This window comes from Schistocerca piceifrons, unplaced genomic scaffold (genome assembly GCF_021461385.2).
Source record: "Schistocerca piceifrons isolate TAMUIC-IGC-003096 unplaced genomic scaffold, iqSchPice1.1 HiC_scaffold_822, whole genome shotgun sequence".
Lineage (NCBI taxonomy): Eukaryota > Metazoa > Arthropoda > Insecta > Orthoptera > Acrididae > Schistocerca > Schistocerca piceifrons.
The window spans coordinates 1,020,260-1,038,798 of NW_025729083.1; the positions used below are offsets into that span (position 1 = coordinate 1,020,260).

Here is an 18,539-nt window from a genome sequence, read left to right on the forward strand (position 1 = left end):
CAAAAATTCAGTAAATGAAGCAGTCAAAAAGGAATACAAACGTCTCAAAAATGAGATCGACAGGAAGTGCAAAATGGCTAAGCAGGCATGACTAGAGGACAAATGTAAGGATGTAGATGCTCCTCACGAGCGGTAACATAGATACTGCCTACAGGAAATTAAAGAGACCTTCGGAGAAAAGAGAACCACTTGCATGAATATCAAGAGCTCAGATGGAAACCCACTTCTAAGCAAAGAACGGAAAGCAGAAAGGTGGAAGGAGTATATAGAGGGTCTATACAGGGTCGATGTTCCTGAGGACAATATTATGGAAATGGAAGAGGATGTAGATGAAGATGAAATTGGAGATATGATACTGCGTGAAGAGTTTGACAGAGCACTGAAAGACCTAAGTCGAAACAAGGCCCCGGGAGTAGACAACATTCCATTAGAACTACTGACAGCCTTAGGAGAGCCAGTCCTGACAAAACTCTACCATCTGGTGAGCAAGATGTATGAGACTCGCGAAATTCCCTCAGACTTCAAGAAGAATGTAATAATTCGAATCCCAAAGAAAGCAGGTGTTGACACATGTGAAAATTACCGAACTATCAGTTTAATAACTCACAGCTGCAAAGTGCTAACGCGAATTCTTTGCAGACAATGGAAAAACTACCCTACGACTTATCTTAGAAGAAAGATTAAGGAAGGGCAAACCTACGTTTCTAGCATTTGTAGACATAGAGAAAGCTATTAACAATGTTGACTTGAATACTCTCTTTCAAACTCTGAAGGTGGCAGGGGTAAAATACAGGGAGCGAAAGGCTATTTACAATTTGTAGAGAAAGCTGATGGCAGTTATAAGAGTCGATGGACATGAAAGGGAAGCAGTGGTTGGGAAGGGAGTGAGACAGGGTTGTGGCATCTCCACGATGCTATTCAATCTGTATATTGAGCAAGCAGTAAAGCAAACAAAAGAAAAATTCGGAGTAGGAATTAAAATCCATGGAGAAGAAATAAAAACTTTGACGTTCGCCAATGACATTGTAATTCTGTCAGAGACAGCAAAGGACTTGGAAGACCAGTTGAACGGAATGGACAGTGTCTTGAAAGGAGGCTATAAGATGAACATCAACAAAAGCAAAACGAGGATCAGGGAATGTAGTCGAATTAAGTCGGGTGATGCTGAGGGAATTAGATTAGGAAATGAGACACTTAAAGTAGTAAAGGAGCTTAGCTATTTGGGAAGCAACATAACTGATGATGGTCGAAGTAGAGAGGATATAAATGTAGACTGGCAATGGCAAGGAAAGCGTTTCTGAAGTAGATAAATGTGTTAACATCGAGTATTGATTTAAGTGTCAGGAAGTCGTTTCTGAAAGTATTTGTATGGAGTGTGGCCATGTATGGAAGTGAAACGTGGACGATAAATAGTTTAGACAAGAAGAGAATATAAGCTTTCTAAATGTGGTGCTACAGAAGAATGCTGAAGATTAGATGGGTAGATCACATAACTAATGAGGAGGTAGTGAATAGAATTGGGGAGAAGAGGAGTTTGTGGCACAACTTGACTAGAAGAAGGGATCGGTTGGTAGGACATGTTCTGAGGCATCAAGGGTTCACTAATTTAGTACTGGAGAGCAGCGTGGAGGGTAAAAATCGTAGAGGGAGACCAAGAGATGAATACACTAAGCAGATTCAGAAGGATGTAGGTTGCAGTAGGTACTCGGAGATGAAGAAGCTTGCACAGGATAGAGTAGCGTGGAGAGGTGCATCAAACCAGTCTCAGGACTGAAGACCACAACAACAACAACATCCCAGCAATCTAGTGTGGAACGGGGTACAGGTTTTTGAACCGTGAATTTACTTTCAAAATCTTTTCTTAAAGAATTTACTTTATTTACTAGCGATTCATCAAGAACATTAACACATTTAATCACACTAGGTGAGTGTGGAAGTAGTAACTGATGAAAATGAAATTACCTTTAACAAATGGGAATTTTATTCATAGAAGCCTTTTCAAAAACAGATTTAAAATTTATAAGCAGAAAAGGACCCTCGAAATATCAAGTTACAATTTTATTAAGAGGCAGAAAGAGTAATATTGACAGTATGAGCCTTCGGGCTGAGAATCTTACCGCTCCCTTTCAACACGGCCGTAGTCACGACCGCTCACAACAACCTCTGAAAGACTACACTGGTGCAAATCTGCAACACACCAGATTACTTTAAACTAAAAATTTTAACAACTCACATAAACACATTAACTATGCACCCCGTAAGAGGGATGGAAATGGTACAAATAAATTATTTGCCACCGCAAGTGCAATTTGTTTTTAAAAGGACTCTGACGGTGGAAGGGTGGCAACTTTATAAAAATGACTATTTAAATAAAAGCCATGAAATTCAGACTTACATAAAATGTGTAACATGCTCTACATTACACATATGCCGCCTCGCAAGATGATAGGCAAGATAAAATCATATTTCAGGAATTCGGCCTTTAAACCTTACTTCTATAAATTCGTTAACAGCCAGTCATGAGAGAGGCAGCTATTAACGAACGGCAGACCGACCGACAGATAGACAGACACTAACTGCCTAACAAATTCGGACGAGAGACAGACGAACAAGCTAAGAACGGGAGGCTGACCAAGAAAACAAGTAGAATTTAACAAGTAAATGAAACAACATATCACGGATCACTTAACTTCTAATAAACTGCGATGTCTGCGAAGACCAGGCGCAGCACCCCAAAACGTTCTCCCGAACCGTCCGCTACCAGCCGCTTCAACGGACGCAGGAAGGCGCGTCGATCTCCCGTCTCACGGCGTCGCAGCTCGCCCCAGCCAGTCCGATGTCGTGGGTTGACTCCTGTTGCTCTCGTGTCGGCCGCGAAGCCACTATCCCTCGCTATACGGCGCGGTCCACCGGACTGACGTGGCGACCTCACATGCGCCGACGCTCAAGACGGACAAGTCATCTTGTGTCTCAGTACGCGACCGACCAACCGATCGATCCAACCGCCAATGACCATTGCCTGAACAAACTCGAGCAGACTGGCAGGCTAACACATACTAGCACTCCGGACGACAGACAGACACTGACTGCCCCACACTGACCCGGCTGACCAACTGACCAGACTCCCCGAGACTGACAGACTGACTCACTGCCGAGCTCATAGCGCCCCTTAAATGCACGTGAATAGGCAACCTTTCCCCTTTCTCACCATAAGGAGACACCAAAGCTGCGACTGCCACAGCGCCTCCACCGTCAGAAACGGAGGGCGACTGCGTCACATTACGCGCTGCGGCGCGCTCTTCAAAACAGCAAATCTTACCACTGCTCAGTTTTTGTTTCCGCAGATGCTGAAGCATTCCTCACAAGTGATACTGAAGTGTCTTGTGGGAAACGACCTACATGACCAAAAGATGCTTCCATTTCTTCCTCTGATGTAGGAAGGCTTATTACTCACTCTGGGGGCTTCAGAAGAAACCATACGATGGTAAACTGGTACATCAGCTGCTCCTTTAGCCATCTCCTGGTTGAAAAAGCGGCTAACATGCATCGGTATACTGACAAAAAATAAACGCAAGATGCCACAACAATTTTTGCCTAAGAATGCTAGGGATTTTCATTCCCATCTGTTTGGTTTCCGGAATGATATAATATCAGTTCCCGATTACCGAAAAAAAGAAGGCTGTTTTATTGTTTTTAGCTGTGATGTGCGTACTGTAAGACCTTCGGTACACACACCATCAGATTATTTGACTTGTCGCTCTAACGAAGTAGGCGAGTGTCAGCAATATGTCTCGTGGTCTTATTGTGGCATGTTTATCTTCTGCCGTTAGGTCAGACGATAGAAATGCCACTTGGACGCTTAGAGTAGCAGATTGACGGTTACCAATTTTAAACAGAACTTGATTAATTTCCACACACATTTATGAAAATAATAAAAATCATAGATATTACGTGACTTGATTCTGGATGCTGTTTACAATTGACAATCTGAAGTCCTTTGGTCTTGGTACGTTAATCTTATTCTCACATATCTCTGATACTTGACAAAGTGTCTATACATTTCTCTTCATGGCTATGTACAGGAATATGATAATCTTATTAGGCGCAGACTGAAACTTGACTACAGACAAATGCAGACTAATGCAGACTGACTAATCGGAGGTCTGTACACTCGTTATAATAACTCACGCTTTCAGGTATCACTGCACGAGTGTGATCCGTGAGGAGAAAATGTTCTACGTTAGCAGCAATCTCATTGGCTGCGAGACATATTAATACGCGGATCGGTGGAAGCAGAATTTGGTCCGTGTCTAAGACAGCGCCATCTCGTAGTGCGGAGACGGATGAGCGCTGCGCCTGCGCTGTTGTGCCTAGCGGGCTGCGCTCTAGTGGGGAAGTTGTGTACGTGCTGACTACGCGGAACTATGTACACAACATTAGCTTTGCAAGATTCTGAAACTTTTGACGAAGCTACAGATTAACCAGGGATAGTTTTCAGTTACATTGTTACAGCTCTAATGGACACAGCAGGAATCAATAATCAAATGATTTTTCATGCGAAAGAGGTAAATCCAAGAAAGAAGAGAAGGATTTTCCCTCATGAACCTTCAGCTAGTGCAAAGAGCTAAGATTCTTTCACTTCGTACTGACGCACCAATGTTCCTCAAGAAATGGAAAGAACCGTGGATTGAAAGAGGAGAGTGCCACCGAGAAAAGAGGGCGGAGTGTGTCACCATCAGGTGGCACTCATGCCGCAGCTTTGATTGCAAAAGGAACGTGAAAACAATGCATACGTGTGGGAAGCATCAAGGAGTTCTCGAAAATGCGCAAGAAAATTAGTGGTAACAGTGCAATCAAAATAAAATGTGACTACTCATACTGCTTCAATATAGAGACTCTATGTGGTTTTGTATTGCAATGACAGAGTGGCGTTGTGCAGTGTCTGCTGAAGAAAAGCGTTGGGGAAGATTGACTGCGACAACACAGAGACACAATGAAAGTTAATTTTTTTATTGTTGAATCAAACAGCGATTCAGCTCACGTAACGTAAGTTTAATTTACCGTTGTATATGGGAACGAAGTTTTTCGCGACGGGACTTATATGTAAAACATTCTCGGTATTCTTGCCACGTTAGTTCTGGATAAAATCTCGAGCTCTCGACGATTACTTCCATCTTCATCGTCAGGAGCTGACTGTCTTCACGGCTGCTTTTTTTTCCTTTATTGAATTTCGATTCCCCCCGAAGGGGGCGGGCTGGCAGCAGGTTATTACGTTGCTCAGCAGCCTACAGACATTTTAAGACGTAAGAAGTAGATAAGAAACAATAAAAGCAGGTGATAAAACGGTGACTTAAATTGTAAAACGGCGGAAAATTGGGGAAAGTTAAAACATAAAGGAAAGAGTTGACAAAGCTAATAAAATACACAGTAAGCAGACAGGTAACACAGTAGACAGACAATTAAAAAAACATGGCGACAGTCTGGTTTCTGTTCGCAAGAGATATAAAAATCACACCCAGCGACAGTATGATGTCCGTACGCAACACTTCGGACAAGACACACAACACTGAACACTCACTGTAAACACTGCACTAAAATGTCGACACAAAGATGACACACTGTAGCCAAGGGCAGATTGGGGGGGGGGGGGGGAGGCTACCTGGACAGATGGGAGGGGGGGAAGGAGGGAGGAGCGGAAAAACGAAAGGGGGGGAACCAAAGGAGGGAGATGCATGTCTGCCTTCGTTGAAGGCTTTTACCCAACGTGCCACTGTTCTGTACCGCAATGCCGATTCCCCGCACGCCTCTTGAAGACCTCGATGACACTGTCGTGCTGTACGAACTCTGGCACTTTCAATCTTGATCCAACTCAGTGCGCACGTCGGTGACGTGGGACGGGCGAGTGCATTTACTCGGAGGTAAGGTAGGTATGTCAACAACGTGTGCTATCAGCGACAATAGTAGATTCCATTGCATAGTGTCTCCACAGCAGTGTTGCCACTATTTAAGTTCCAGCCTACGTATTAAGCTGCAGGTGCAACGTTTATGAGCGGTTTGCACTGGCGTCATTTAATTTGAGTGCACCTTCACTGGTTTCATCGCGAAAGACTTATTCGTCTGTTTTCAACGTATTAAAATCAGTTCAGTAACATTACTGCTTGTGTAAGGTACCGCTTCTCGGCACTTCCCACCACAACTGAATGATATCTTAGTGTTAGATACATGTTGATACCTATAATTATGACAGCAACGACTGTATAATATTCTACAGTAACGTAGAGAGGAAAAAGTGAGCCATACTTTATAAATGAAAAAAAATTGTTCCCAGAGTATCATCAATTTTTTATGTCGTGTTCTTGGTACTTTTTCTGATTAAATCCTAAGATACACCCATCACGTGTTAGTGTTCCTACATACATTAAACTAAAAATAGCAGAGCCACCTGGAATATGTACACTCATGTTCAGAGAAAACAGAACATCTTGAGCGACTACAAGTAGGACGTTCATATTCACAGGATATGTACGTTACTATGTTCTGCAGACACGATTAGCATTTGAACCATGTCGGCCAGCAGGTTCAAGGCCAACATCGATATCGCGTCGCAACACCACCTACCGGTAAGGTATGCCTGCCGCTCTCGTTGTCGCTGTAAAATAAACGTAAGGGATCAGTGTAACATGATCAGACGTGGAGGACGCCTCGCAGACGTATGAGCGATCCGTACCGTCAAATCAGTGAGTTCGAAAGAGGGCGCATTATTGGTGTGAGAGAATGTGATGCATCAATGCGGGAAATTTCTGTTCGTGTGGCAATGCACGACAGACCTGCACCCTTCTCGGCTCCACATCAACAGTGGAAAAGTGTAACAAATCGTACACTACCAGAGGTGACCGTCACCGTTTATTACAGCATGAGTTACGTGCGCGTCGTCCACTTTTCTGCCTGTCTTTGACGAATGTGCAGAAAGGTTCTAGACGTGAATGATGCATGGACCGACGTCGCTAGTGACAGGAATGGCATCCGATAGTGTTTTCTGACGAATCTAGTTTCTGTTTGTCTGAAAGTAATGGCCGCATTTCGGTTCGCTCCAGAGAGGGGGAGCGGCATCACAGTGACTGCATTGGCACGAGACTTTCACGGCCGACTCGAGGCCTTATGGTGTGGGGGTGCTGTTGGGTACAGCCATAAATCACAGTTTGTGTGTGTCCAGCACACTGTGACTGTAATGCCACTTCCTCGGACGAGAAATAAAAAATCAAAAATTAGCTCCCAATACCCCAAAGATTTCCCCCCAAGTCCCAAATTCCCAGAAAAGTGAATAAGCGAACGAAGTTCCATTTATCACTATGATTAGGACAATAACAAGTAATTAAATCAGGAATCAAAGACTTGACAATTTAGCAATCTACGAAAGAAAGATTAAATTTCAGTAAAATTAAAATCAAAATCATAATAAATCGCAGAATTAGCATAAATTAACATTCGCAAAGTAGAACCAACGATCCCAAAGAATGCTCCGTGTGAGTGCTCTTTGGGAATCGTGAGTAATGACTAAGTATAATTCAATGCATTGTCAGTACGTTACGATTGTTAGCCGAAGCAGGTCATGTATCTGAATGCTCGTACATGCAGGCGCGCTTAGAATGTTTTTGAAATTGAATAATTGCGATCTATTATGACGCAGTAATACGATCTTCTGACTTCAAATATCACGACATTAGAATTCAAACGGAGTACTTTTATCCACTACAATAAAGTGAACTTTTAACTAGATAATTGAACTAAACATTACTTAGACAGTGATTTAGGTAACGAACACTGATAGACAATTTTCATTCATAATAGCCAGTGGTTTATGGAACTTCAATGATAGGTCCGAAGCATACAATTTAAATCCCCCCAACACCTGGGAAAGTTTTCTTCTCAAGGCTCGGTTAGAAAGTGACTGATATTGTGCAATAAAACATCCTCTCGTGCCAAGTCGTGCATTTGTGATTTAAAATTCTATCAAATTCTTGACAAGAAACTCCCGAGTAATAATTACGCGCGGCGATAATATTTGACTGTAGCACTCGGCACTTGTGTAGAATCTTTGACTCAAATAACAAGCCCACTGTTACGATTTCTTAGATACTTGAAATTACGACCAGCTTGTAGGGAATTTGTTGTGGATGTGACTGCATTGGTTTTATCATTAATATTTCGTCATTAATCAGTTAAACATCGATTACGAACGATTAATTACTATTATTGGTGAAGTAAATATCTCACGCACGTCGACATTTCGTTTGTGTACCGTCGTCATCGTAACTTGATAACGATCTCAACACTGTACCGACATTCGGGAGGACGACGGTTCAATCCCGTCTCCAGCCATCCTGATTTAGGTTTTCCGTGATTTCCCTAAATCGTTTCAGGCAAATGCCGGGATGGTTCCTTTGAAAGGGCACGGCCGATTTCCTTCCCCATCCTTCCCTAACCCGAGCTTGCGCTCCGTCTCTAATGACCTCGTTGTCGACGGGACGTTAAACACCGCTAACCTAACCTAACTGTACCGACTGTAGCCGAGTTTTAGCCGAGTCCAAGTACAAATCAAACCAAATCATCAAGAAGAAGAGCCGTTATATGACCTTCGTGAATGACATTCTGCGACCCGTAGCTGTACTCTTTGTACACACTGCCCCAGACACCATTTTCCGTCGAGATAACGCACGACCACATTTTGCTGCATGAACGTGTGCCTTCTTGGTGCCGCAGGATGTCAGCCTTTTGCTCTGACCCGCCATATCAGCAGTCTTGTCGCCTATCGAAAACGTGTGGGATGTGGTGAAGCGACGGGCGCACCGCCCCATCACCCAGTGTCGACCACCATAGATGAACTTTGGAACCAGGTGAATGAAGCGTGGATGGCTATACCACAGGACGCCATTCGCGCCTTATATGCCTCGATGCCATCACGCATGGGACAAGTTATCAGGGCCCATGGTGGACCCTGTGGCTACCAGGCAGCAGGACATGTGCTGAACTGAGGCGACTGAAATGCTAATCATTTCGGCAGTACATACTAGTGTACATGTCCTATGAATATCACATCTCTAATCAATGCGGGAAATTTCTGTTCGTGTAGCATTGCAGGACTGACCTGCATCCTTCTCGGCTCCGCATCGACAGTGGAAAAGTGTAACAAATCGTACATTACCAGAGGTGACAGGCGTTCGCGTCTTACAGTTTTTAAAGCAATAGACAACATTTCTATTACTACCAAGGATTTCGTAGGCGCCCAAGTCATCCTGCATGGTCCATCGCTGTTTTGCGGTGGAGTTTTGAACTTCACTCTCGCTAACAAGGATACGAATGAACACGGTAACGGCTGGGTCACCGTTGCTCTCTTTTCTGCGCACGAGGGTACAAGCATACTGGTCATTACAATGTAATATTTTGGATTGAATCATTGTTACTAATGAAGTTGATATCCATGTGGTATCTGCGAAAATTTTTACAGAAAGTGCTAAGTAACCTTACAATCTAAGAATTTTCATTTTTATACGATACATACACTACTGGCCATTAAAATTGCTACACCACGAAGATGACGTGCTACAGACGCGAAATTTCACCGATAGGAAGAAGATGCTGTGATATGCAAATGATTAGCTTTTCAGAGCATTCACACAAGGCTGGCGCCAGTAGCGACACCTACAACGTGCTGACATGAGGAAAGTTTCCAACCGATTTCTCATACACAAACAGCAGTTGGCCGCCATTGCCTGGTGACACGTTGTTGTGACGCCTCGTGTAAGGAGGAGAAATGCGAACCATCACGTTTCCGACTTTGATAAAGGTCGGATTGTAGCCTATCGCCATTGCTGTTTATCGTATCGCAACATTGCTGCTCGCTTTGGTCGAGATCCAATGACTGTTAGTAGAATATGGAATCGGTGGGTTCAGGAGGCTGATACGGAACGCCGTACTGGGTCCCAACGGCCTCGTATCACTAGCAGTCGACAGGCATCTTATCCGCATGGCTATAACGGATCGTGCAGCCACGTCTCGATCCCTGAGTCAACAGATAGGGACGTTTGCAAGACAACAACCAACTGCACGAATAGTTCGACGACGTTTGCAGCAGCATGGACTATCAGCTCGGAGACCATGGCTGCGGTTACCCTTGACGCTGCATCACAGACAGGAGCGCCTGCGATGGTCTACTCAACGACGAATCTGGGTGCACGAATGGCAAAACGTAATTTTTTCAAACGAATCCAAGTTCTGTTTACAGCATCACGATGGTCGCATCCGTCTTTGGCGACATAGCCGTGAACGCACATTGGAAGCGTGTATTCGTCATCGCCATACTGGCGTATCACCCGGCGTCATGGTATGGGGTGCCATTGGTTACACGTCTCGGTCGCCTCTTCTTCGGATTGACGGCAGTTTGAACAGTGGACGTTGCATTTCAGATGTGTTACGACCCGTAGCTTTACCCTGCGAAATGCTAAATTTCAGCAGGATAATGCACGACCGCATGTTGCAGGTCCTGTACGGGCCTTTCTGGATACAGAAAATGTTCGACTGCTGCCCTGTTGACGGCACTTTGAACAGTGGACGTTGCATTTCAGATGTGTTACGACCCGTGGCTCTACCCTGCGAAATGCTACATTTCAGCAGGATGATGCACGACCGCATGTTGCAGATCCTGTACGGGCCTTTCTGGATACAGAAAATGTTCGACTGCTGCCCTGGCCAGCACATTCTCCACATCTCTCACCAATTGAAAATGTCTGGTCAATGGTGGCCGAGCAACTGGCTCGTCACAATAAGCCAGTCACTACTCTTGATGAACTGTGGTATCGTGTTGAAGCTGCATGGGCAGCTGTACCTGTACACACCATCCAAGCTGTGTTTGACTCAATGCCCAGGCGTATCAAGGCTTTTTTTACGGCCAGAGGGGGTTGTTCTGGTTACTGAATGGAATCATCGGACAGGAACTCAAACCCGGATTTCCCGTTGTATCGGGAGCGGTCGCTGCACCATTTGGCACGACTCAGGGCCAGCCCCAAACCCACATATGTCGTCAACCTCGCGTCTACGACCTGTACTCGTACATCCGTTATTTACATTCCCGCACGGGCCACACGCTGTACAATAAAGTCGCTAACCCGGTATCGGCGGATAAATATGATACTGCAGTGCGCGTGTTACTCTGAGTACGAGCAAAGTTCCTTTGGAAATGTTTGCAGGTCTGGAGGAATGTCGGCGTTCTGGCTTTGATCTCTGTCAGTGCTCTGTGTGTTTTAAAGCTATGGGGCACCATTACTAGTATTCCGTGTTAGACTGTGGGTCAGTGTTGACAGCAATTCACATCAGCGGCAGGCAGAGGTGCATGGTCTCTACCTTTTAAAGCACTGTGCAACCTTTCGTCGTTGACCTCTGTAGAGGCATCCTGAATTTACATTTTTTTCTTCGTCTGTGAATAGGAAAGATGAAGAATCGAGAAACGAACAGCTGTGAGAACACTAAGATCCATTTTAAGTATATGCAGTGTACTATTTTCACTTGAAACAGCGGCATCAGCACTTACATTTGGGCATTATATTTTATACCAGTAAAAAGTGACCATTTGATTGGTTGACAGAGCGTGGGTTTCTCATGTGCAACACTTCACTCGGCAGAGTAACAAAATAAATTTGCTGTTAACTTCATTCACTTATAAAGAATTTGTTACATTTTACATCTGAGGAAAAGCAACACTCAGCTGTTACGGTCGTTGTACAGGGGGCTTCACATACTGATGACATGACGTCCATCTTTTCTCAGTATCTACAGCGGCGTGAGAGATCTCCGAGGTGTTCAGGAAGCTCAGATTCACTTCGAGCAAATTTTCATATCGTAAATTAGACAAATGCATGGAATGTGCATTTACTCTTATGACCTACATGTTTTGCTGTTACCTTGAGAGGCATTTCCATCACAACAATTAAGGCTGCAAGTCTGTCTGTGTGTGTGTCCTATTATTGTGCAGACGCTTTTATCTGTGCAAAGTGCATGCGTGCATTCGCCAACATGTGTGTTTGCGGAGGGATAGTAGAGACGAGTTAGTATTGTTGCTAAATGTGAATCCTTTTGGCTAAATGGTTTCTTGTATCCCTGATGATGGTGTGTTAAGATATTTGCGAATAAAGGAGCTGAATTTTTTTCTACCACGACAGAATAGTTTTTGTAAAAACCTGGAAATGTGATAAGCTTCGTCACATTTCCAAGTGTCAGAAAGGATTGCTACAGGCAGTATTGACTGCGTGCTCTTTCACTGGGGCCAACGACTGCTTAACAGTGACATCCAGAGGGCAAAGGAACATAGTGGCAGCAATCAGCATGACAAAAGTGGGACAACTGAATTAGATGGAATGTAGGACTTTTCAGCGTAGAGTGGATGAAGATTTTGTGAGGGAGATACATTTGTACCTTAATATACAGAGGCAGTCCCAGTGCTCTGCATCACTGAAGGGAGAGAATTGTAGATTCAACGTTTGTCACTGCAGATGTGTTGGTTGATTGGTTGATTCGGGGGAGGGTACTAAACAGCGAGGTCATCAATCTCTACGGATTAGGGAAGGATGGGGTAGGAAGTCGGCCATGCCCTTTCGAAGGCACTGTCCGTGCATTTTCCTTAAGCTACATAGGGAAATCACGGAAGACCTAAATCAGAATGGCCGGGTCAGTGTTTGAACCGCCGTCCTCCCAAATGCGAGTGAAGCGTGCTAACCTCTGCGACACCTAGCTTTTGCACTACTGGCCATTATAATTGCCACACCAAGAAGAAATGCAGATGATAAACGGGTATTGATTGGACAAATATATTATACTAGAACTGACATGTGATTACATTTTCACGAAATTTGCGTTCATAGACCTTGAGAAATCAGTACCCAGAACAACCACCTCTGGCCGTAATAACGGCCTTGATACGCCTGGGCATTGAGTCAAACAGAGCTTGGATGGTGTGTACAGGTACAGCTGCCCATGCAGCTTCAACACGATACCACAGTTCATCAAGAGTAGTGACTGGTGTATTGTGACAAGCGAACATTGACCAGACGTTTTCAGATGGTGAGAGATGTGGAGAATGTGCTGGCCAGGGCAGCAGTCGAACATTTTCTGTATCCAGAAAGGCCCGTACATGACCTGCAACATGCGGTCGTGCATTATCCTGCTGAAATGTAGGGTTTCGCAGGGATCGAATTAAGGGTAGACCCACGGGTCGTAACACATCTGAAATGTAACGTCCACTGTTCAAAATGCCGTTAATGCGAACAAGACGTGACCGAGACGTGTAAACAATGGCACCCCATATCATCACGCTGGGTGATAAGCCAGTATAGCTATGACGAATACACGCTTCCAATGAGCGTTCAACGCGATGTCGCCAAACACGGATGCGACCATCGTGATGCTGTAAACAAAATTTGGATTCATCCGAAAAAATTACGTTTTGCCATTCGTGCATCCAGGTTCGTCGTCGAGTACACCATCGCAGGCGCTCCTGTCTGTGATGCAGCGTCAAGGGTAACCGCAGCCACGGTCTCCGAGCTGATAGTCCGTGCTGCTGCAAACGTCGTCGAACTGTTCGTGCAGATGGTTATTGTCTTGCAAACGTCCCTATCTGTTGACTCAGGGATCGAGATGTGGATGCAATATCCGTTACCGCCATGCGGATAAGATGCCTGTCATCTCGACTGCTAGTGATACGAGGCCGTTGGGATCCAGCACGGCATTCCGTTTACCCTCTTGAACCCACCGATTCCATATTCTGCTAACAGACATTGGATCTGGACCAACGCGAGCAGCAATGTCGCGATACGATAAACCGCAATCGCGATATGCTACAATCCGACCTTTATCAAAGTCGGAAACGTGATGGTACGCATTTCTCCTCCTTACACGAGGCATCACAATAACGTTTCACCAGGCAACGCCGGTCAACTGTGTATGAGAAATCGGTTGGAAACTTCCCTCATGCCAGCACGTTGTAGGTGTCGCCACCGGCGCCAACCTTGTGTAAATGCTCTGAAAAGCTAATCATTTGTATATCACAGCTGCTTCTTCCTGTCGGTTAAATTTCGCGTCTGTAGCACGTCATCTTCGTGGTGTAGCACTTTTAATGGCCAATAGTGTAGATCTGATTCCGTGATCAGATGTGTGTATGGCAACGTGTGAGAATGTCTTTGTTTCGTGCAGGAGACTTTCGGGAAGAGAGAAGGGCAGGAGGCTGCTGGAAGCAGCTCAGGAGTCACGAATGTCAGAAATGCAAGCCCTGCTGGCTGCAGGTGCGGACGTGGGGGCGACGGACAGCGACGGTTGGACCGCCCTGCACTGGGTGGCAAGAAACGGACAGGTGGAGATGGCCAAGTGTCTACTGGCTGCAGGGGCAGACGTCGAGGCCAGGGGGCAGTGGAAATGGACCGCCCTGTTCTGGGCAGCACGACAGGGGCAGGTGGAGGTGGCGAAGGCTTTGCTTTCCGCAGGAGCTGACCTGGAGGCGAGGGACATCTGGCAGAACACGCCCCTGTTCCTGGCTGCAATGACTGGACACACGGCTGCCGTGCGCTTTCTGGTGGCGTCCTGTGCCGACCCCAACGCCACGGAGGAGAATGCGACGACTCCGCTGCACTGGGCAGCGTACAATGGGCACGCAGATGCAGCAGCTGCACTGTTGGAGGCAGGCGCCGACAAGGGGGCCAGGAATAGATTTGGACGCGCCCCTCAGGATGAGGCCAGGAAATGGAACGACCGGCAGCTGATAAACATGCTTAGCTGAATCCAGCACTCCAGAAAAATGTCTGTTGTGTATAAACAGCTGCGTTTTTTTAAATAAATTATACAAAAATATTAACCTGTACTCAATATTTGCACCCACATTTACATAGTACATGTAAGTAGTGTAACAAAATGGCAACAAAAGGGACGTAGGAGATTTCTATTTCTCGGTTCTAAAAGGGCCAATGTCAAGAATCTTAGTTTTATAAGTTTCTGAATATTTTCTGTCATTTTCTGACAACTATTAACAGTATGAAACTTCCTAAAGATTAGAACTGTGTGCCCAACCGAGACTCGAACTCGGGACCTTTGCCTTTCACGGGCAAGTGCTCCACCATCTGAGCTACCGGCCGGGCGTGAGTCGTGCTTCGGTAGCTCAGATGGTAGAGCAGTTGCCCGCGAAAGGCAAAGGTCCCGAGTTCGTGTCTCGGTCGGGCACACAGTTTAATCTGCCAGGAAGTTTCATATCAGCGCACACTCCGCTGCAGAGTGAAAATCTCATTCTATTAACAGTATATTTGGGGCTGGTTCAAAAATGGTTCAAGTGGCTCTGAGCACTCTGCGACTTAATTTCTGAGGTCATCAGTCGGCTAGAACTTAGAACTAATTAAACCTAACTAACGTAAGGACATCACACACATCCATGCCCGAGGCAGGATTCGAACCTGCGACCGTAGCGGTCGCTCGGCTCCAGACTGCAGCGCCTAGAACCGCACGGCCACTACGGCCATCTATTTCTTACCATCATTATAGTAAATCATCTTAAGTAAAGCTTATTTTTAAATAATAAATTTCTAGAATATTCAACTTCAGAATTAAATTGGCCTGCTTTAAAATCATGAACTCTCTTAAATTATTTGACATTGCCCATTTGGACATCAGGGTCAGGTACACTGAATAACCAGAAACAGGTAATTTTAAGATTAATTAAATCATTTTATTCATTCCTCTGCAATTTAATAACTGATAGCAACTGTTACATGTTCCAAAAGTCACATTTTATCTCCGTACATCATGAAAACACTGTTCGGTCTCGTAAGCAGCGGGGAAACTTTATTCAAAATTCTTAATATCATTCAAATAATTTGGATACACTATGGTTGACACTATAGAAGGGGAGACAGAAAAATCATATCACTCGTAAGATATCTGTTTATCTCTTTCATCTGACTGTGTATTGGCTCTCATTTGATTGATGAACTGCATGTAGAATGGACGACTGCTTACATTTATGTACGGAATGAGATTCCTTAAGTCCTATAATTTCTTTTTTGAAATGGGTATGATGTCTTCAGAAATAGGTGCAAGTTTTGGCATAAACAAGCATCGAGTTTTCTTTCTGTTCAGATTTATAATCCTGAATGGTTCTTCTGAGGAGTAACTGTGTTTGTAGGAGACAATTCCTGGCATACCTGAATGATAGTTCATCTATTTTATCTTGTTTCAAACAATAGGATTCCTTCTGTGTTAATTTTTTTGCAGATAATGACTTCTCATCAGGTTTTTAAATTTGTAGAGATCCTTTTGTTCCAGGTCTATTGCAGTTATGGGTGGCTTTCGGGGAACCATGCATATTAATTTGGCCCAGTCTCTTGGCAGTTCTACTTCAACAGTTGTTGTTTTCTTTATCTTCTCAATGGCTGCTTGAACTGAGTCGACTTCCAAGTCAGTATGTCCAAATTCAAGAAACTTGTGGTTGATTTCCAAACGTCTTCCCTGAATCATTAACTCTTCCACTACTCTCAGAAACATGATGGCAATAAAAATATTACTGTTTTGTGTGGTCCACGAATCGCTGTACAGGTGTACCTTTCGTTGGCCAGTTTCATCAAATAATCATATAGACAAGAAGCTATTTCTTGGTAACTTCTTCCTGCCACTGTTTCATTCCAAATGTAACATACTGGAGAACATTCTTTATGTCTCTTTACTTAGATGGTCAAGCTGAAGGTCCAAAGTTGTCTTTTGGAAAATGCCACTCCACAACGTAGAATAGGAGTGGGTAGACATTTCTGCAAATCAAAGGCCAGGGTTACTATATTAGAATTCTGCTCAGCTTTCTCTTTATTACTGTCTTTCTGATAGTAAGCAGCCTAGGATAAATCCAAATGTTGCTGTTCCATTTCAACCTTACAACTTTCAGCATCATCAGTACAATTCTTGAGCATCATAACGTGTTTGTCACATTTTGCACAAGTGTCAGTCTTCGGTTTGTGGAAGCTAAGATTGAACCAGGTCAATAAAACTCTTCGGTAACACGCTTCACTTCTTGGCTTCATACCTTTTGTTTTGAAAAATTCTTGACAGAGCCGGTACATTGCTGAAATATTCAAGTCTGGAGATAAATACTTTTTAGAAGAATGAGATCGAGAATAATGGCTTTCGTAGGAAGGAAACATGTTAATGTGTTCCTTTATGAAATCAATGTCGTCAGATGGAACTTCCGGATGATTAGAATGTTTACCACGTCCATCTTCAGAACACACTCCTCCTCCAGAGCCGCGTCTTTTCTCCTCGATTATTCTTACCTTCTGTTGTGTTAAAGAAAATGTACTAAGGAACATATCCTGACATACTTCTATCTTAGTCTGCAAAGAAGGACTGTAAAGAAAGTACTTCCTGGAATATTTTCGCCTGCTTGCAGTTCCTTCGGGTTTGTTCCTTAAACGCTCCACATGTTTCTTTTCCTCAGACACATATTAGCTATGAAATGATTTTGAGCTTCTGAGGACAATTCGTAATACTCTATGAACATTTTCTCTCTCTCATCGTCATTTACTTTTCCTCCACAATTTTTCCTGGACTTGCACGATGGTTTCAGAACTTTAGCAGGTATAACTTTTCATTTCGACGTCACATATTCATTTCCTGCTGTTTAAAATTCTTTACTTCAATTTTTCTCCCATAATTTTTCGTTTCGCTTTCTTTTTCTGCCTGATCCTCTGGATCACATTTCTTCCTCCCCCTTCCACTGAATTTTGTTATTTCATTGCCAGGCTGCGGTTGAATTAGATAAGATTTTTTAACTGTCTTTTGTACGGCTATATTCCCTCAATCATTACTTTCATCACTACTTTCGCCACCACTTGGAACATATTCATCAGAATCTTCAAAAAGATCTTCATCAGAACTTGAAATCACGTCTGCCAATAATGATGACCATGAATTTCCTTCTGTACTGGTACTGGGATGACCTTAAAGAAAATAAAAATGAAATAAATTTAAAAGGCGGTTGATAATATTTTAGATTGGCATTAAATAGAGATACCAGTCAATTCATGGTCTTGTTTTGGAAAAATTAGGGATAAATGCTCCTGATACTAGTTTATTTTAGTAAACTTACCTTCAAGGCAAAGTGATGACATCAGCGGTGATGTTTCAGATGTAGTTTGTTCCTCAAGTTCTTCCTTATCGCCTCTGTGAAACATGTCTGTGTCCACCATGACTGTCTAGACTCCTCACTAACAATGTGCCGAATGGTAAGGGGAATTGCTGAAGGAACAACTCTTATTATTGTGTATTCCCGCCAGATTTAAGTCCAATGCCACAGCACTGTTTCAGTTGTTGAAACCATCCGTCAGCAAAAAAGGCCAAGGGCAAGATTGGCCCTTTTATGCCGATTGGAAACTTAATAAAACACTTTGGGGATTACAACTTAAAACCCCTAGTATCTCTCATCCTATGGGGTTTAGACATTGGCCGTTTTAACAATATGAAGGGCA

The 18,539-nt window shown here is 44.0% G+C and overlaps 1 protein-coding gene across 1 annotated transcript in view; it reads left to right on the forward strand.

The window, feature by feature from the left end:
- LOC124770384 overlaps window positions 1-14,889 on the forward strand; it is a 91,516-nt gene extending 76,627 nt beyond the window's left edge. Inside the window, exon 7 of the mRNA XM_047249211.1 lies at window positions 14,239-14,889. Coding sequence (XP_047105167.1) covers window positions 14,239-14,818 — 580 coding nt within the window. The 3' untranslated portion in view covers window positions 14,819-14,889. The remainder of the gene's footprint in view (window positions 1-14,238) is intronic.
- The last annotated feature ends 3,650 nt before the right edge of the window (window positions 14,890-18,539 follow it).